Source organism: Camelus dromedarius, chromosome 6 (assembly GCF_036321535.1).
Source record: "Camelus dromedarius isolate mCamDro1 chromosome 6, mCamDro1.pat, whole genome shotgun sequence".
Taxonomy (NCBI): domain Eukaryota; kingdom Metazoa; phylum Chordata; class Mammalia; order Artiodactyla; family Camelidae; genus Camelus; species Camelus dromedarius.
Genome location: NC_087441.1, coordinates 16,120,819 through 16,139,075, shown reverse-complemented (window position 1 = coordinate 16,139,075; position 18,257 = coordinate 16,120,819). Strand labels below are relative to the sequence as shown.

The window sequence follows — 18,257 nt, the reverse complement described above, 5'->3', positions numbered from 1 at the left end:
CTCCATGTGTTCATAGTTTTCTGACTTTGTAACTGTCCTGATTTTAGGTAATGAAAATTAATTTTGTCACGTGCCTTAAATTTGACGTGGTCTCTGAGACCTTGAGAGCAAACTTCCTTGTTTTATTTAAATCTTTACACATCATCCCATTTCAAATCCATCTGAAAGCTTTATATTTAGATTAATCTCAATAGCCTGAAATAAATAGGGTTAATAATAGAAGCACCGTCACAGAATTGTTGTTAGGATCTAATGTATGTATGTAATATTAATTAATACAATACATATGTTATAATTTGTATATAATACATACTTTGTGTGTATATATAAAATTTGTGTGTATACACGCACACAGACACTCATATTGCTTGAAACCAATTACTGCCAATTAGTATGTAATCCCTGAGCATTAGCTGTGACATTGATGGTGGTGGTGATGATAATGGGAATCATGATGATGTTCAGCTTCCCAGGATATCAAAAAGAAACAAGAAAGAATATTTTGTCATTCTTTTTCTCTTGCTTGATGGGTAAACGACAGCATGAAATGGAAAATAATATGCCGTGGAAGTGAGCTTTAATTTTTATTGCTAAAGCATATGTGTGTCTTTAAAAAAAAAAGGCTCTAAGAACTGTTGATGCAGTGCACTCAAGCTTAATAATTCTGTTTTCTAAAATCCCACTGAGCTCTTTGAGACAGGGGAAAAAAATCAACTAAAAGGAATAAATGGCCAGAAGTCACACATTAGGAGAGGTCAAAGAAAATAAATATGTTCAGCACTAGGCCTAAAGGTTGTAAGAGATTAATTTAAATGGCTCCACTTAGAGAATGTGACAAAGTTCCAACACTTTATGGCAGACACAGTATTTCATGCTTAAGCGTTGTGTCCAGATACGTTCTCTCTTCACTCTCATACGGCCCCCGTAAATGGACGCCAGTTATCTGCACACAACTGCAGCTCGAGAGAAGGATATGAGTGTATGAACGTGCCGTCCGAGTTAATGATGCCATGGATTATAATGCAATAAAGTAATAATCCATCTCTGCTCCTAGTGCAGTGCCTTTTAATTCAGCCGTGATATCCTATATGGAGATGTTTATCCTGCTCTCCTCCCTGGCCGTGGAAATGATTCTCCTGCAGTTGGCAGGGGACTATCTGATGTTTCGCCAATAGGGTATATCAGCCCTGGTGATTAAAAGGATTACTTATTTGCTTACTCAGAAAGGATTAATGACAGAGAGCAAAGGCTTTGTTTAAAAATCATGTGCCATGACTTCCTGGAGCTTAGGAAAGAGAGACCAAAAAGTATTAGACCGTTTTATGAAGAAGCTTTGCGTTCAAAAATTAAAATCTTGGTCCAGCAAATGGCCCCTTTCTGATGAATTCTGAACTAGCATTAAATAAACACTCATTTTCTGGTAATAGGCTGCCATTGTGCTCTGGCGTTTCAGCATGACCCGGGGTGTGCTAGAACTGTTTTCCTCTAGCTGGTTATCTGGGGAGATGATTTTTTGGTGTGTAATTGAAGTCTAAATTATGGAGTCCTTTATACTTAATTGTTTACTAAAATGGCACGATCAAAGAGCATTGAGTTCTTGCAGTATCTGGGGGCTTCTCTTTTTACAGTGTATCTATAATGTTCCACTTTATATAGAACACAAATCTTCATATTATTTTTCATTTTCTTTTTCGGACCAATGAACATGATAGCAATTATATTTTCTCTGACTCAGATATTACTTGATAGCAGTTGATAAATCTTATATCTATACTTGTGATTCCAAAATTGGAAAATTCTTAGGATGTGACTGTGATATCTACTGTTGATTTTAAAAATATCAACATTAAGAATGTAAAAAAAAAAAGGCAGCAAGAATAGTAGTAACATTGACTCTTGAAATACATTTGACATGTATAAAATCTACTCCTTTGTGACATTTTTCAATTTTGAAAATAATCATTGTATTTCCTTGTTTCACTTTCTGGTTAACTTATAATGAGATTTAGTTATGGGGAATTTCTTTCTACTGAGATATATAGTTTTACTCCTGTTGTTCCTCAAAAAAATTAGAAACTAAGAATTGCCAAATTTTTTCTATTGAGCCACTGAATAATAGCCACTGAAAAACTGCTATGGACAGCATATTAGTAGATTAAAAGGTAGGATCTGAAATAAAATTCTGATTTGAATCTGCCTTCCCTGAGCTTGGTTTTGGAGTGGCCAGAGCAGGGAAGGGTTCCCTTCCAGAGCCTCGTGGCAGTCTGCAGATTTAGGAGAAGCAAACTGCATGGGCCCAATGACATGGAGGAGAGCAGCACTCATTTCCATTCTACTGCTCTCCTTTGCTTTGCCTTGACCTTCTCCGAATAGTTTCAGAGCCATCTCCCACCCCTGCAAACAGTGATACTAGAAGAGAACATTGATTTTAAAGGTATTTCCACTTGAAGCAGAATTCACTTCCTTAAAGCGGGGAGAAATTTTATTTTTAAGTTAAAAGATGTTTATTTATTTACTTATTTAGTTGCCCATAGAAGGCACAGATGGCTGGTATCTTCTTACATAATAATTAACTGTGACTCGCTAAATGATACAAGGACAATTTAACATTCTATAAATATTCTCTCTCCTTTCAGGATCATTTTATACAACACACGTGAAAGGTTGTTCCGACCCACGTCCAGCTTTGCTAGGTTGTCTGCCCAAACAACACAATCTTGTAATTTGTTTTCTGTCCCACATAAACTGAAAATTTTCTTATTAACCCGTGTGACATCTAAATACATGTTTATTTACTGCCAGATTCTGCTAACTTTATCAATGTACTTTACATTAAGCTGCCTGGCAAATTTGCAAATGCAGCAATTATTGCAGTGAATTGAATTTCAGAGGCAATGCCCTGGATTTTTCCTTCGAGACAATACAAATGAGGCTGTCTAATGCCAGGGATAACTAGCCACAAGCCAAGTTTTTTCCAATAAATTCAAAGTTTATAATGAGATGGTGGTTTTCCTTTTGTAGAGTGAAGGAAATTGGTAATGAAAGGCAAGATCTTTTTCCCCCCTGAACTTTATTAAATCAAATGAATGACAGTTTGGTATTTGAAGTCAATAGCTCTAGCTAAAATAAACTGGATTATATGTATGATTATGTACCTCTTCTAAAATTAAAATAATAAAAATAGTGTAAGTTTCCTTTTTAACTAGTTGAGTTATTCAAATGACTCAAAGTTTTAAGTCGACATTGTATTTTTTGCTATTTCAGTGAATTGCTAAAGTGGATTATAGTTGTTGCCCCAATTATTTGAAAATTAAGGATTCCTTGTTGTACCCATAGGCTCTGGTTATTTCTACCTTCTTCTTAAAAAGAAGTATGAACATTTTGACTATCATCCCTCCCACTAAAGTGTCTGAAAATATTAAAACTCCCGCCATGCCTCCCTCTCTCCAGTTCTGGAATCATGCTGGCTTACAGTTAGAGAATTGAAACTACCCTATGGGCTACCCTGTACTGGAGGACCTGCCTTCTTTACCTGCTTCACTTCCTCCCTCTGTTCCAGGTTCTTCCCTCTCACAAGCTCCATCTCCCAGCTCTTGATGTCCAGACACAGGGCTTGACCCACCTCTAGGACTTCTCCCCGACTGCCCTCCACCAGTTCCCCATAGCACATATCACCTTTGGTGGGGCTTACCTCTACTGGGTGGTTCACATTAACCTGGTTTCCTTGCTAGACTCTCCCGAGTCTATCTAATTTACAGGATCTGGCCATCCCTCACAGATCCCTCAGCCTTGATTGGACATTCCTCTGGCATGAACCTTCTCGGTGAGCACCCAAGCCCAAGCCCTTTTGATGCTGAGAATTTAATTATAGAAGTGTGCACATACATCTTATAGCTATATATATGCCTGCGTATAAAGTTGAATGTATGTATAGTGTGGTGACATCTGAGGGAATGCTTAATGAGTATAATGAATAAAAGGTATAAATGCTAATGTTTCAAATACTTCTTGAATAATAAGGCAAAATGATGAGAAAAAAAGGCACTGGTTATTAACAGTGTTATTGAAAGGAAATTTCAGGAGATTGTTAATTTTTTCTTTCCAGATAGTGATTTTTGATAAATTCCTAATTTCTAAGTTAAGAATTAAGTATAAAAATTGCTTCTTGAATTAGCCACATAATGGTCGTCTACACGACACATAATTCTCCTGGTGGAGACGTCCTTCTTGCAAGGATGGTGATGTGAATGTGTGTTTTCTGGCTGATTTTCAAGTCTGGTTCCTCCGTCTCCAGCTGACTAAATTGCCTCTGTAATTTCAGCAGGAGAACATGCTCGCTTTTTCACGTTTTCTGTTTACTTTAGAGTTTCAGCTTTAGGAAACTCAGACATTTGGGTTCTGCAAAATGTCTCCTAAACCAATTCATCTTTAGCTCCCTTGTTTTTAACATATTCCCCAAATGTCTATCTATTGTTTTAATAGATTTTGATAGCCTTATAACATTTCTGTCAGCTAAAGTTTGAAATACCTGGTTGTCGTTTGTTATTATTGCCTGTACTTTTGTGTACTTAATTGTAAACAATCCATAATAGTTTATCGTCCTCGAGAAACACCGAACACTTTTTAAAATTGGAAGCCTGTATTATAGTTATTTCCATATGGATGAATATAGTGATCTGTAGTCTAATTTATTCATCTGGAAAGTCGAAACTTCATTTTCTGAGGCAAATATAAGCTCATGGACTCCCTTGTGGTAAATCTAGATGAATATTCTCATTGCTTCAGAATATATCATGCATACCTAGTTAAGAGGCCTTGCAGCAAAATTGTCATTTCTGAATTTCATCAGGCAAAGTGTATTTGCCTTGGCTTTAAACTTGCTAAAGGAGAGAATCTGGTGTGGAAAATTTTCTCAGGTGCGGAGACTAGCAGGCTATTAACATATGGTTGACATGATTTCATTTGCTTGTCCTAAATTACAAGAATTGGACTCATTTTGATGCTACCCATACTGCTGCCAGTGTTTTTCTAATTTATTTTGAAGTCGTTCACTCTTTTTCAAGTTCTTTTAAAGCAGGAAGTGGGAGTGAGGGAGTCTTGCTTTGACATCACCTAGATTGGAATATTCTGCTATGTTTGACCTGATAGATTAAGCACAGCAAAAGACAAACCACATATTGATTTCTTAAACTTTTAAGTTCCCAACATATCAAATATTTGCAAGGATATTTACCTTTAGTCCTGGTCAAATACCTGGGAGGTAGAATTAAGTGACTTCATTAAAGTGCATTGAGAAGAAAAATAATATATGACAGGAAGTCTACAAGTATAAGGAATTTAGCCAGAAGTGATGTAATGTTAAGCAAATAACCTTCAAAACTTATTCTGATAGATTTATTTGTATGTCCATAGAAAGTACAGAAAATTTGTGGTGTGGACTCCAATCATAAAGAGTTTTGTTACAAAAAAGTCTCAATGAAGTGGCTAATTTATTCTTGCCAATTGCCCATGGAAATGGAATTAAGCCTCGTTAACTTGAAATAGAATAGATGTCCTCCGTGATGGAGGAGGACAGTGCTTCCGAAATAGGCAGATGCAGAGTCCTCAAGTGTATTTCTCTCACCTGGGGTAGCCAAAGGGATTTCTAAAAATTACTTTATAAATCTTACTTTTTGCTGATTTCTGAAATTGAATTCAGTTGAGCTGAAGCCTTTATTGCCTTGAATTTTCATGCAAGTCAAGGACCAGTGGACATGAATAAGAATTAAGGAGATCACAAATAAAGCTCTTAAAAAAATCCACTTACATTGCATTTGGATGCCACCATTGGACTGAACCCTGAATTGTCACTGATGAGTTTCTCAGCCTCATCAGTAATAATGGTATCCTAGGGTGCCAGCAAACAGAGAGCAATTTTCTGCAGTAGCTGTTGTGGCCAGTTTGTATTAAGATGAAATATTGTCATGAGACAAATATATGAAAACCTTATACTTGTTTCTGTCCAATGCAAGACTTTTTTTTTCTCTGCTTGATCAAGCACAGGGTACCCTCTCCAAAGAGAGATTTGGAAGGGATACATTGGCATTTTGATTGCACAATATTCATTGTGTCCTTATTGAACACAACATTTTTATTGTAAAGGCAGAATGAGTGGACTATCATTAGTAACATAGTATTAAGTCTCATTTGACCATTTACAGATATCTTTTGTGCTTCTTTATCAGCTATCAAAGAGGAGCAAATTTGGTTTACATCAAGGGTTACAAAAGGATTGGATGGTTAGTTAATAAGGCTTTTCTTGTGATTTGAGACAATAATTTGAAAAAGTCTGCTTGGATGTCAACCCAAACAGCTGAGCTTGCTATTTGATTAAGGCATCAGAGTTGCATGGGTGGGTTTTATTGGAAATGGCAGACACTGCACTGACAGATGTCTGCCCTGAAGGTTTGCAGTTCTTAATCTTTTGTTTCCAAAATGTTTAGAGTGAAATGTTTACATTGAAACAGAACCTTGTGGATCTTTAAGTATATTGCACTTATGGTTAAGGCTACCTAAAGGATTTTGAAAGCTGGGACAACTGCAGACAGTACAGAGCACCAATCAAATGGAAACAGAAATGCTAGAAGAGGGTATTAATGAAGGCTTTGGCATGTTATACTTTCTCAAACGAGACATCATATACATGAACCTCAAATAGTGTATATTGAGAGACAAATGGAAGTTGACTATACAATTAATAATGAAGTATTTGAAACTCTTTTCGCCTGAAGACTGAAGTTTTTAAATGTGGCAATAAAATGTGAAGACATTTTCAAAAATATAGAAATACACACCCAAAAAAGTGAGAAAAGAAAAGAAACATGCCTGTGCTTATACTTACAGGAATCTAGCCTTGTTGGGGTAAGAGTCTGTATCTATACTTTCATAATGATTTTCCCATTCAGTGTAGTCACTTTCAAGGGATGATGTAGCATAGTGGTTAAGAATGTGTATGAAGTTTTTAGGACAGTTCTAGAAGATATTAAGTGCAACATGAATATTAGCTCCTGACTAATGATGGTACAATAATGCTGCCATTGAGTTGCAAAAGTAATTTCTTTGATAAATTTTTATTCAGAACCAGTTAAAAAAACATCATCATAGATACAGGGGAATGTTACAACTTCATAACCGTTCTTCCTATTTCTGCTTTCCCCCTGCTATAGTATTTTTTGTTTTTTAGAGTGAATTTTTAAGGGGATGATTTTTTAAATAAACTTTTTATTTTAGAATAGTTTCAGATTTATTCAAGAGAGTACTCTTCCATATGCCTCACACCCAGTTTCCCCTATTATTAACATCTTAATGTCTTGGTACAGTCGTCACAATTCATGAATAAATGCTGACATTTATTAACATTGAAGTCCATTCTTTATTCACATTTCCTAGCCTACTTCTGTTCCAGGATTCCATCCTGGATACCATATTACATTTAGTCATCATGTCTTCTTAAGCTTCTCTTGGCTATGGTAGTTCTCAGATTTGCCTTGTTTTTTGATAGCCTTAACAGTTTTGAGGAGTCCTGTTCAGGTATTTTGTAAAATGTCTTTCAGTTGAGATTTGTCTCGTGTCTTTCTCCTGAGTCTACTGGGGTTATGGCTTTGGGGGAATAAGACTACCGAGGCGAAGTTCATTTTCATCACATCCTGTCAAACATACATGCTGTCAACATGACTCATCATTGTGATGTTGACCTTGATCACCTGGCTGAGCTAGTGTCTGTGGGCTTCTCTTCTGTAAAGTTACTCTTTTCCCCCTTCCTATACTGCACTCTTGGAATAGAAGTCACTGTGTACAGCCTGCACTTAAGGGGTGAGGAGATATGCTCTACCTCTTTGTGGATGGGTTATCTTCTTAAGTTATTTGAAATTCTTTGCATGAGAAATAAATCCCTCATTTATTTATTTATTCAGTCATTTGTGTGTATCAGTGTGGACTCACAGATATTTATTTTGAACGTTGAGTTATAATCCAGTACGACTTTCTTCTCATACTCAAATTATTCCAGCCTTGGCCAGTAGGAATGCTTTTAGCTGGCTCCTGTATCCCTTCAGTGTGGCCCCATGGTGGTGGTTGTTTTCCAGGACTTTCTTTCTTTCTGGCACGACAAGATGCTCTAGGCTCATGTTGTATGTTTCCTACTTCAGTCCTAGAATCATCCATTTCTCCAGGCGGCCCTGGTTCCTTTTATTGGAGAATGGAATTAGAAACCAAGAACTGGGCACATGGTACACTTGTTCCTACTAGGGTGCTGTTGCTTCTAGGCCCTTTCAGTTACGTAGGAATCTGTATATAGCACGTAGGTGTAACTGTTTCTATATATATCCATATGTTTCTATGTGAAGCTAAACATGGTTCATAACAGATGTCTGCACCTCTAATCTAGAGTACCATACAGATCATTCTAGCCTTTTCTCCTTGCTTATTTGTGACTTTCTGATACATTACATTTACACTGGGATCTTGAAACAGGAAAGGACATTGGATTAAAATCAAGGAAATCTGAATAAAATATGGACTTTGGTTAATTAAAATAAATGTACATACACAAAGATGTATGTACAAATATAGCCAGTCTCCATACCAGTATTCATAGAGCTATTTCTTTCTTTAGCAGCTGGGTAATGTTCCATTTTACAGATGAAAATTAGTAGAAGATGTGAGGATGCAAATATTTAGGGGTGACTATTTGGTTTGTTTTCTTTTTATTTTTTTCTCTTTTTAATAGTTTGGAATACTCATATTTTGTACTGAAAAAAAAACCCACCAAAAACACTGAATATATTTCTGTGGGTCTATTTTGGACTCTCCATCCTTTTCCATTATCTGTTATTTCACCAATTCTGCACTGTCTTGGTTACTGTAATTTTAAATCACAGTAATTAAATCTTGAAATTGGATAGTGTGAATCCTCCAACTTTGCTCTTCTTCTTAATATTGGTTATTCTAGCTCCTTTGCCATTCCATGTCAATTTCAGAGTGTGTCAATATCTACACAATAGCTTACTGGTCATGATCCCTTTCCTTAATTATTATACTTGGCTCTCTAATTGTTTACCATTTCACAAATTCAAATCCATTCTTGAAAATCTGCCCCTACTGTGAGAATATTCACCCTCAAAGTATTTGAGCAATTGCAACACATTTGAAAAAAATGTATTTGTCTTCCCCAGGTGTTTTATTTAATGGGTAACGCTTATTTGAATGCATAAATTTGAATATTTAAATATTTTAATCCTCTTATTTTTCTTTGATGAACATCTCACTAGATAATGGTTGTAATCTACTGCCAGGATTGTTAGAAGAGTTAAATTAGAGGGCCAATAAGAATTAAATATGCGTAGAGCTTTAGAAGTATTCAATACATGCTACTTATTCTTATAGTTTACCCATTTTTTTCATTTAAATATAATCTTGTGTGGAGTTTAACCTCACATAATAATCTGGTACAAGATTTATCATTTCTTTAAGTATTGTTTAACATCATACACTTTTAAAGCACAGTACTGCATTATATTAAAAGCCCAACTGCCATATAAATGCATTTAATTTTACTCCAGGATACATTAAACATTTGTAATGTTAAAGTTAATGGATTTTGAGAACGTATTAAATTTTTATTAAAAGCACAACTTTGTGACTATATAAATGCATACTTTTACGGTATGGTAATATGGTAAAGTTATGAAATGAATATCGAGAATTTTTATAGATTTCTCTATTGAATGTTTGACAATTTGAGTTTGTATGATATGTTCATGCAGGATAAGACACAAGAAGCATAAAAATTGAACATCCATGAGCCACAGAATAACCTATAAAGAACAGATGTGCAGAATTTCTTCCAGTGTCCTTGGATATTAGAGCCTGCGAAGACTGACCCTTTCACCAGGTCACGCTTGGGCTTACTTGGTATTTGGCTTCTTTTTTTTTTGGCTTTTTTTTTTAATTTATTTTTTATGATTGAAATATAGTTGATTTATGATATTGTGTTAGGTTCAGGTGTATGTATATATATTTTTTTCTTTTCCAGATTCTTTTCCATTATAGGTGATTGAAAGATACTGAATATAGTTCCCTGTGCTCTACAGTAAGCCCTTGTTATTTATCTATTTTATGTAGCATGGTGTTTGGCTTTAATGCTGACACTGAAACGCCAAGAGCAGTCAGATCAGTGAAGTCTGGAAAGTGAACTGTTGAGGTCTGTTCTGGAAAGTTAAGACTCTACTTGGAGTGGTACCACTAGGTAATTGATATAGTCTGTGTAATAAAAAAGTATTTACTATACACCAGAAATCTGTTGTAACATGACTCATTATAAAATGAATTAATACATACTATGTACCATAGTCTTTCAGTTTTAAAAGACCAAAAAAAAAAAAAGATTTTTGTTGGATAATTATTTGAAATAACATTATTAGTGATTTGATGTTCAGTTTTAAAAGCCTAATGAGTTATTAATGTATTAAAAATGGCATTAATAATAATGATAGTCCTCACAATGTATCAAATGTGTAAATAATGTTTACAACTTATTAACAAGAGATTATAATTTATAAGTGGAATATATGCATATTTGTAATAATTACTGTAATTATTGAAAAGAGGCTTGTTCCCCCACATATGGTTCTCCTTTAGATAACATCTAAAATTGAAGCTTAATATAGTACAAGTTTTTTTTTTTAATTGAAGTATAGCCAATTTGCAATGTTGTGTCAATTTCTAGTGTACAGCATAATGTTTCAGTCATACATATACATACATATATTCATTTTCACATTCTTTTTCATTATAGTTTACTCCAAGATATTGACTATAGTTCCTTGTGCTACACAGTATAAACTTGTTGTTTCTCTATTTTATACCTAGTGGTTAGTATCTGCAAATCTCGATCTCCCAATTTATCCCTTCCTACCCGCTAGTACAAGTATTTATATCCCACCATCATTAAAAATTTTGACAAAGTAGATAGTGCAGGGCAAAGAAATGTCTTTATTTTGTGGAATCCTAATTTTATCACTATTAAAGTCACTTCAGTGACTTTACTCACTCGTCTAACGTTTATATTTTGAGTTCCTTCTGCCTGAGCCCAGCAGTCTGCTAGGTTTTGCGTACACAAGGATAAACATGTCAAGGAGTTCATGGTCAGTGGTGGAAACAAAAGTGAAAACAGAGGTTGGAAACCTTACACTGGGATGGATGACAGAGATAATAACGGGAACCAATTCAAGAGCTACTGAACAGGAGCCCCGCCCTGATGGGATGTGCGTTGGTGCTGGTGAGGGCGAAGGGAGAGGAAAGGAGAGCTCCCCAAAGGTGAGGCTGGCCTTTGTGAGGAGTGGCCATGGTGCTGTGTAGTCGGTGCCCTGCTGCCTTTCATTCCATGTGGAGCAACTGTTTTTAGACTTTTGACGACAGGCAGCACAGGGCTGTAATCCTTGAGAGAAGGGAATCTCCACATTCACCCTGACTTGCTACCTGGACTTCCCAAACTGCATCACAGAACGATGGAGCTCAGAGAGATAAGACCCTGTGGTAATGGCTTTAGAAGAGATCAACACACTGATAGAACGGAGCAGAGAAACCAGAATTACACCTAGACACATACGGTCAATTAATTTCTAGGAAGGTAACAAATTCAGTGAAGAAAGAAAAGTCTTTTTAACCAGTGGTGCTGGCATAACTGGATATCCATATGGAAAAAATGAACCTTGACCCCTGTCTCATATTACATATAAAAATGAATTAATAAGCCTAAATATAAAAGCTATAATTATAAAGCTTCTAGATGAAAACAAAGGAGAATATATTGATGATCTTGGGAAATGTAGACTTCCTAATCATCACCCCCAAAATTGATACATTGGATTTTTATCAAAATCAAACACTTCTGTTCATTAGGAGACACAACTAAGGAATGAACAGGCAAACCACACAGAGAAAATGTTTCACACATAGGAGAAAATGTTTATGATACATATAGTTGCCAAAAGACTTGTATCTAAACTATTAAAGTAATTCCTATAATTGTACAAAGGCCAAATGTCTGATTTTTAATTAAAAATTAAAAAAAAATTAAATGGGCAAAATACTTGAATAGGAACTTAATAAAAGGAAAATATACAAATGGCCAGTAATCACACAGAAAATTACTCAACATCATTTGTTTCATCAAAGAAATGCAAAATAAACCTAAAAAAAAAAAACCACTGTTTAAACACTAGAGTAGCTAAAAATTAAAAAGATTTATAGCACCAATTGTTGGCAAGGATGTGGAGCAACTGGAACTCTCATAAATTACCCATGGGAATGTAAAGTGGGACAGCCAATTTGGAAGACAGTTAGGCAGTTCCTTATGAAGGTAAACGTGCGTCTATCTGCTCTGACTCACCGGTTCCATACCTAGGTATTCACACAAGAAAAAAAGAAAAAACAAGACCATCGGTCCACAAAAGGCTTGTCCAAGAGTCTTCATAGCAACGTTATTCACGTAGTCTAAAACTGAAAATGATTCAGATGTCCACTGAACAGAGAGTAGATAAACAAATTGTGATATATTCATACAATGAAATACTTCTAATGAGTACTTCCCTTACCTATTTAACTATTCCTTTAGCTAACAAAGAAGTCACTACTAACACATATAACAGAAAAAGAGAATCTCAAAAACTTGCTAAGAAACCAAAAAACTAGACACAGAAGTGTACATGCTGCAGGATACCACTTATAATTAATTCTAGAGCAGGCAAATGACTCAGTTTTTATAGATATCATGGCAATGATTGCCTCTTTTGGGGGGCATCATTTGACTAGGAAAGTGCATGAAGGAATTTTCTGGGGGTGTCCATATCTTGAATGATGTAAACATTTGCTGAAACTCATCATACTATTTAAAGTGCAAGATTTGTGCATTTCATTGTATGTAAATTACATTTTAGTCAACAAGGCAGAGTTGACAAATGAATATATTCTGAAAGCTTCTTTTGATCCTCCTTTCTTTGTGCTTGTGTATGTGTTATATATGTGTAAGCTACTGTACAAATTCTGTAGGTTGTACATACTTCTTAATTGGTGCTCACACATATATTTGACTTTTTTCTACCAAATTCAATCATTTAGAAGGTCCTGACCATTCCACTTGCAAAAATATCTCCAATTTATCCCCTCACATCTGTACTTACTATGTTTGGCCTTCATCATTTCTCACGTAGACATTACATTAGTCTCCTACCCAATGTCCCTGCCTCTGGTCAATTCTTTCATCTGTCTTCCTTCATACTAAAGCCTTATCTTGCTAACATTCCAATATGTTTATACGACTCACTTGATTAAAAACCTTCATCAGCTCCCGCTTTCCACATGCCCATGCCTCAAGGCATATAATAACATTTAAAGTGAAGGTAACCTTAAAGTGTGCTAGACTGGATGTTTGATGTTTATAATCCCATGCTTTTTTGTCACAACCACACGAAGTGAGTGCATTTACCCACCTTCATTATATGAATGAAGTAGCTCACGGATTTGTTGAGCAACGTGCCGGAAACCCAGAGCTAGCAAATAACAGTTGGGATTTGAACCTATGTTGTCTGACTCCAGAGCCTAAATACATGTCCACTCTACACGCTTCCTCTCTTTAGAGTCTGCCTCTAGACTTTGTCACCCAAAGTAGTCTTCTACCTCAGCCCTGGGCTCCCAGCTTCTGTCCATACCCAGCTTCCCTGTGTTCCTTTACACCTCCACCCATTTGTTCTCATGGCGTACTCTTTATCACTCAAGTTCCCCATCAAAGAGTCACTTCCTTAGGAAAGCTTTTCCTGGGTTCCTCCAGGTGGAGCATCACCCGTAGCTCTGTCCATCCACAGCATGTCGGTCATGGGTCCTTTCCCATATTCATCATCTTTTATTTTGAAGACATGTTTATGTATTTCTTTCCCCTCATTGGAGCTCTGCCAGAACCAACTGTCTTCTTATCTTTGTATTTCTCATTCCATAACATTTGGAGAAGCAGGTCCATAATAATAATTTGTTGAATAAACAAACGTTTTACTGCCAATCTAGCATCAAAGTTGCATTTACCTAATTTTGATCTCTCACTCTAAATTATTTGTTAGTAATAAAATGGCTTAAAGCTCAACTGAAAAGCTCAAAAATCAAAAAGGAGAACAAAATGGGGATGAGGTGTCTTGTTTCCTGGGCTGAGTAGCCTTATGAGGTTACTCTTTAAGAGCACTGTAGAATGTGGAATTTTTCAGAGCTTAAAATGATTGGCTGAGATATTAAGCTGCTTTGCCAGCTGTTTAAAAAATGGCTTGCTCCCAGCATATAAATAACTACTGTTATGTCTCTATAAAATTCTAGACCTTGAATGGCATATTTGATTAGAGTGAAATGAAAAAGAAAGAATTGTTATAAACAGGAAGCTGAGATTCAAAAGGTACATTCAGTAACTGCCTATGGTGAGTTCAAATAGCCTTTCCAAGTATAGACATAGAAAATTAAATAAACTCTTAAAGGAACTAAAACATAGACCTTACTGGAATTTAATCGTACTCTTAGCAGTCTCTTCCTTTTATCCCTTCAACGGGGCTTATTGCGAAAGAGTCAACTGCATGTCCTTTTAGCAGTTTCTACCCCGATTATATCAGTGTAACATCTTTAATGTCTGTTTGTGTGATCTTTTTTAAGAGGGTTTTTTTTCTTTTTTAATTTCAGAGTTTGTTTTTCAGTTATAGTCAGTTTACAATATTGTGTCAGTTTCTAGTGTACAGCATGTTTCAGTCATATGTACACGTATATTCTAGAGAGATTTTCTTTTATATATGTGCTTCTGATAATACTAATTGCTGGTTCCATGCATCAAGTTTGAACAGTAACAGCTTGTAAATACGCCTGTGCAGGAGTGGGATCTTCCATTTCCAGTATGAGTTATATCAATGGGTGTCTTTTGCTACGTCACCCATTGACCTACCTGATTTTAGCTGTCTTTACATACCACTGATGTTACTAAGTTCCATTCATTGTGTTAAGTTATAGGAATGGAAATACGACTTCCCTTATGAGATGATTAACAATTAGCTGATGAATAGACCTTGTATACAGGAAGCTGGCTGATAACAATGGGGATGGTGAGGAAAAAGAAGAGAAAAAAACTGAAATCAAAGTATTACTTCAAGCCAACAAGCATTTATGGAACATTGAACTTGTATGCCCAGCTCTGTATTAGACCCTGAGGACACACACAAATACGCCACTGGAAATATGGGGACCTCCTTTCAGTATGTTCAGTGAAAAAGAGTAAAAGATGAAATGCAGCAGAAAACTAAGGAAGAGTATCAACTCAGATCTAGAAACTTCTAGGAATTTCCTACTAGGTATGGTGCAAATAGATCAAGATAAAGAGAAATACTGAGGGAGCAGTCACAGTTTGCTGACCTAAGGTGGAGAACATCATCACTGGAAGGAGGTAGGAGATATGGGGGAACAGATCCATTCACAGTGCTGGAGCTTGTGAGGGGAAGAATGGGCTTGCAGTGCCCTTGGTAGCATACCACTCAGCCTCGGTTTCCGCCTTATGATCAGCTGCATCCGGGCAGCCTCGAGGTTTACCTGGGGACCACAGCCAGCAGGAGACCATCTGTTCGGTGGGGGTGTGATAGCAGCCAAGGGGAGGAACCAGGAAAAGCCACAGGTAGTGCTGTCTGGTATGAAGCCCCATCTGCGAGGAAGATGGTCACAGAAATGGTGCCAACACACCGGTCCTTCTCAGGCCTCTTGGTCTGCTGGTGGGTGAAGCAGTGGGGTGTGTTTATGCCAACAACGCATCCTTGGGCAAGATCATAAATGCAACTAGATTGACAGTTAAGGACACCAAGAGAAAGCCACTCCAATGTAGGGGTAGACACCAGAGTTGTGTAGACTGCTTCTTATTCTTGAATGAGAAAACACTAAAATTGAGTGCACACACCCCTGCCCAACACACCCACATTTATGGTGATTCATTTGCTACCACTCACAGTTACATCCTTCAACCCCTACCATTGGTACCCATCAAAATAAAAATAGAGGTATGAGCTGCTCGGTTGCAACCTTTTATTGGTGGTGCCATGTGTCTGTTTGACTCATTGCTCCGACCTTGAGAACCCACTCCCACCTGCTTGCTGGGGCTCAGGCCCCACTATGCTCTGACCTCTAGCACATGCGTGTTTCATAATTTCTCAAGGTTTCCCTGACTTGCACCTCCTAACTAGATCCTTCTGGTTGACTGTTGGCTTCTGGCCCAAATTTCCTTTTCCCTCTTTCTTTGCTCTTAGTGTTTTTTGCACTGCTGACCTTGCCCCATTTTTGAAATCCTTCCCTGTCAAGCCCTATCTGGGCAACTTTGAGTGTCACGGGTTGAATTTTGTCTCCTCCCCACAAATTCTTACGTTGAAGCCCCAACCCCTGAAGTGATGGTATTTGGTTTTAGAGGAGGTCTTGAGGGTGGGCCCCTTCACCTTCGAGAGGACACAAATGGTATCCTTTTGCAGTCCAGGAAGAGAGCGCTCCCCAAGGACGTCATCAGCTGACCCCTTGAATTCGAGGACTTCCCAGCCTCGAGGACTTCCCAGCCTCCAGAACTGTGAGAAAACAAATTTCTGTTGTTTGAGCCACCCAGTCTATGGTGGTTTTTAATAACAACCCGAGCTGACTAATATAGAGAGGAATTTACAGATTAGGAAAACAAGATTCAGAGAACAAAGGACTTTGTTTCAGAATTTAGCTGATTAATCCTCTATTTGACTAAAAAAAAAAAATCTTTGCTCTTTTCAACACATAGTACTGCATTAAAAATTGGATAATTTGCCCCAATCATAGTAACCACGCTGATATTGAAGTGGAAATATGGTTTAAATGCTCCATCTTGCTTGTGGGTGAGCTGTTGAGGACTACGACCTTAGACTTCCTATATTTAGACACCATGTTTGGATTTTACTTGCATCTCTATCTAGGACTTGTCTTTCCGTTATACATGTATTTGCATAAAGACACGTGTATTCGAGCTACTTGTAAATCGTGAGACTGTAGGATTTAGTCTGTTGACTTTCCATAACGTAGCACTTAGCTGAACACCAGATACATGTGACTTCTTTTGGGTGATACTTCATCGGGATCATGTTTTTGTCGTGTTTTGGTAAAATAGGAATAAAATCTGAGTCTCAATTTCCCCTCAGCCACTTTGAATATTTTCTAAAATAAGAGGCATTTCTCTTAAGAGACCAAAATGAGAGGCCAGCCAAACAGTCAGCATCATTCTCTGGAGAACCTTGGAGGAGACCGAGGCCAGCTCCATGGAAGGCGGAAGACCTCCATTGGGTGCCAGCCACACGGCACCCGTGGACAGTAATACGGTCCTATATTTGCTATGACCTCTAGGTGACTGAATCTTAGCTCATCATGTCACTGAAAGTAAGAGGGTATTATGTTCCCAAGGAACTATGAAAAATAACTTTGTATCTCTAGGACTGGGCCTGTTGGGAAAATGGCTTGTTTAGCATTTAGTTTTAAGCAAAACTTGAACTATTTTATTTTTCCAATTCAAAAAAAAAAAATGGAGTGACTATATAATATACTGAATCATAGTAGTTCTTTTAATGTTATTTCTGAATATAAAATCCAGTTCATCCCTGGGTTTGAAGCAACTCTGCTTAAGTCAGCAGTCTGAAGCCAGAGCTGCAAATGACAGTGGTGACAAAATGATCCGGTTCCCACACACGTGGCCTAAGCCAAACCCCTGTTGACTCATGTTAAGCAGTCCTTTTGAAGGAAGATGAGAATTCCATCAAATACCTTTGTTATGTATTTATAAATGACAGAAGCAAAGTTTATGATGTTAGGATATAATTTAATGGATCTTGGATTGCATGTGCAGTGAGTTATGGCAAAAAATAGAATTTCATGTTTTGCAGTAAAACAGGCATTTATTACCAGAATCACTGATCTGTTCTGGAGACCTGTGCTTATCTTTTTTTGCCATTTGTCAAAATGGGTTTTGCTTTTTATTTCTTCTATTTATTTACATTATTTTCTTCATGTTCATTTCTCTAGAGTAGGTGGTGTTTGCAAAATCTAAAAACCTTAGTGCTTTTCTTTCATATGGAAGTTTAGATCTCATCCAGAAAGTCAGGTCTGGGACAGATTACAGATATTCAGCTGCTGCAGCCTGGGCGCAGTGACCCTGT

General features: G+C 36.9%; 1 protein-coding gene across 2 annotated transcripts in view; it reads left to right on the top strand.

Annotated features, from left to right (window-relative positions):
- SAMD5 (sterile alpha motif domain containing 5) overlaps window positions 1–18,257 on the top strand; it is a 370,146-nt gene that overhangs the window by 232,008 nt on the left and 119,881 nt on the right. Inside the window, exon 2 of one of the 2 annotated variants that reach the window (XM_064486603.1) lies at window positions 16,566–17,958. The exons of the other annotated variant lie outside the window; for it this stretch is intronic. Coding sequence (XP_064342673.1) covers window positions 16,566–16,604 — 39 coding nt within the window. The 3' untranslated portion in view covers window positions 16,605–17,958. Of the gene's footprint in view, window positions 1–16,565; window positions 17,959–18,257 lie in introns of those variants that run through there. 2 annotated transcript variants of the gene reach the window in all.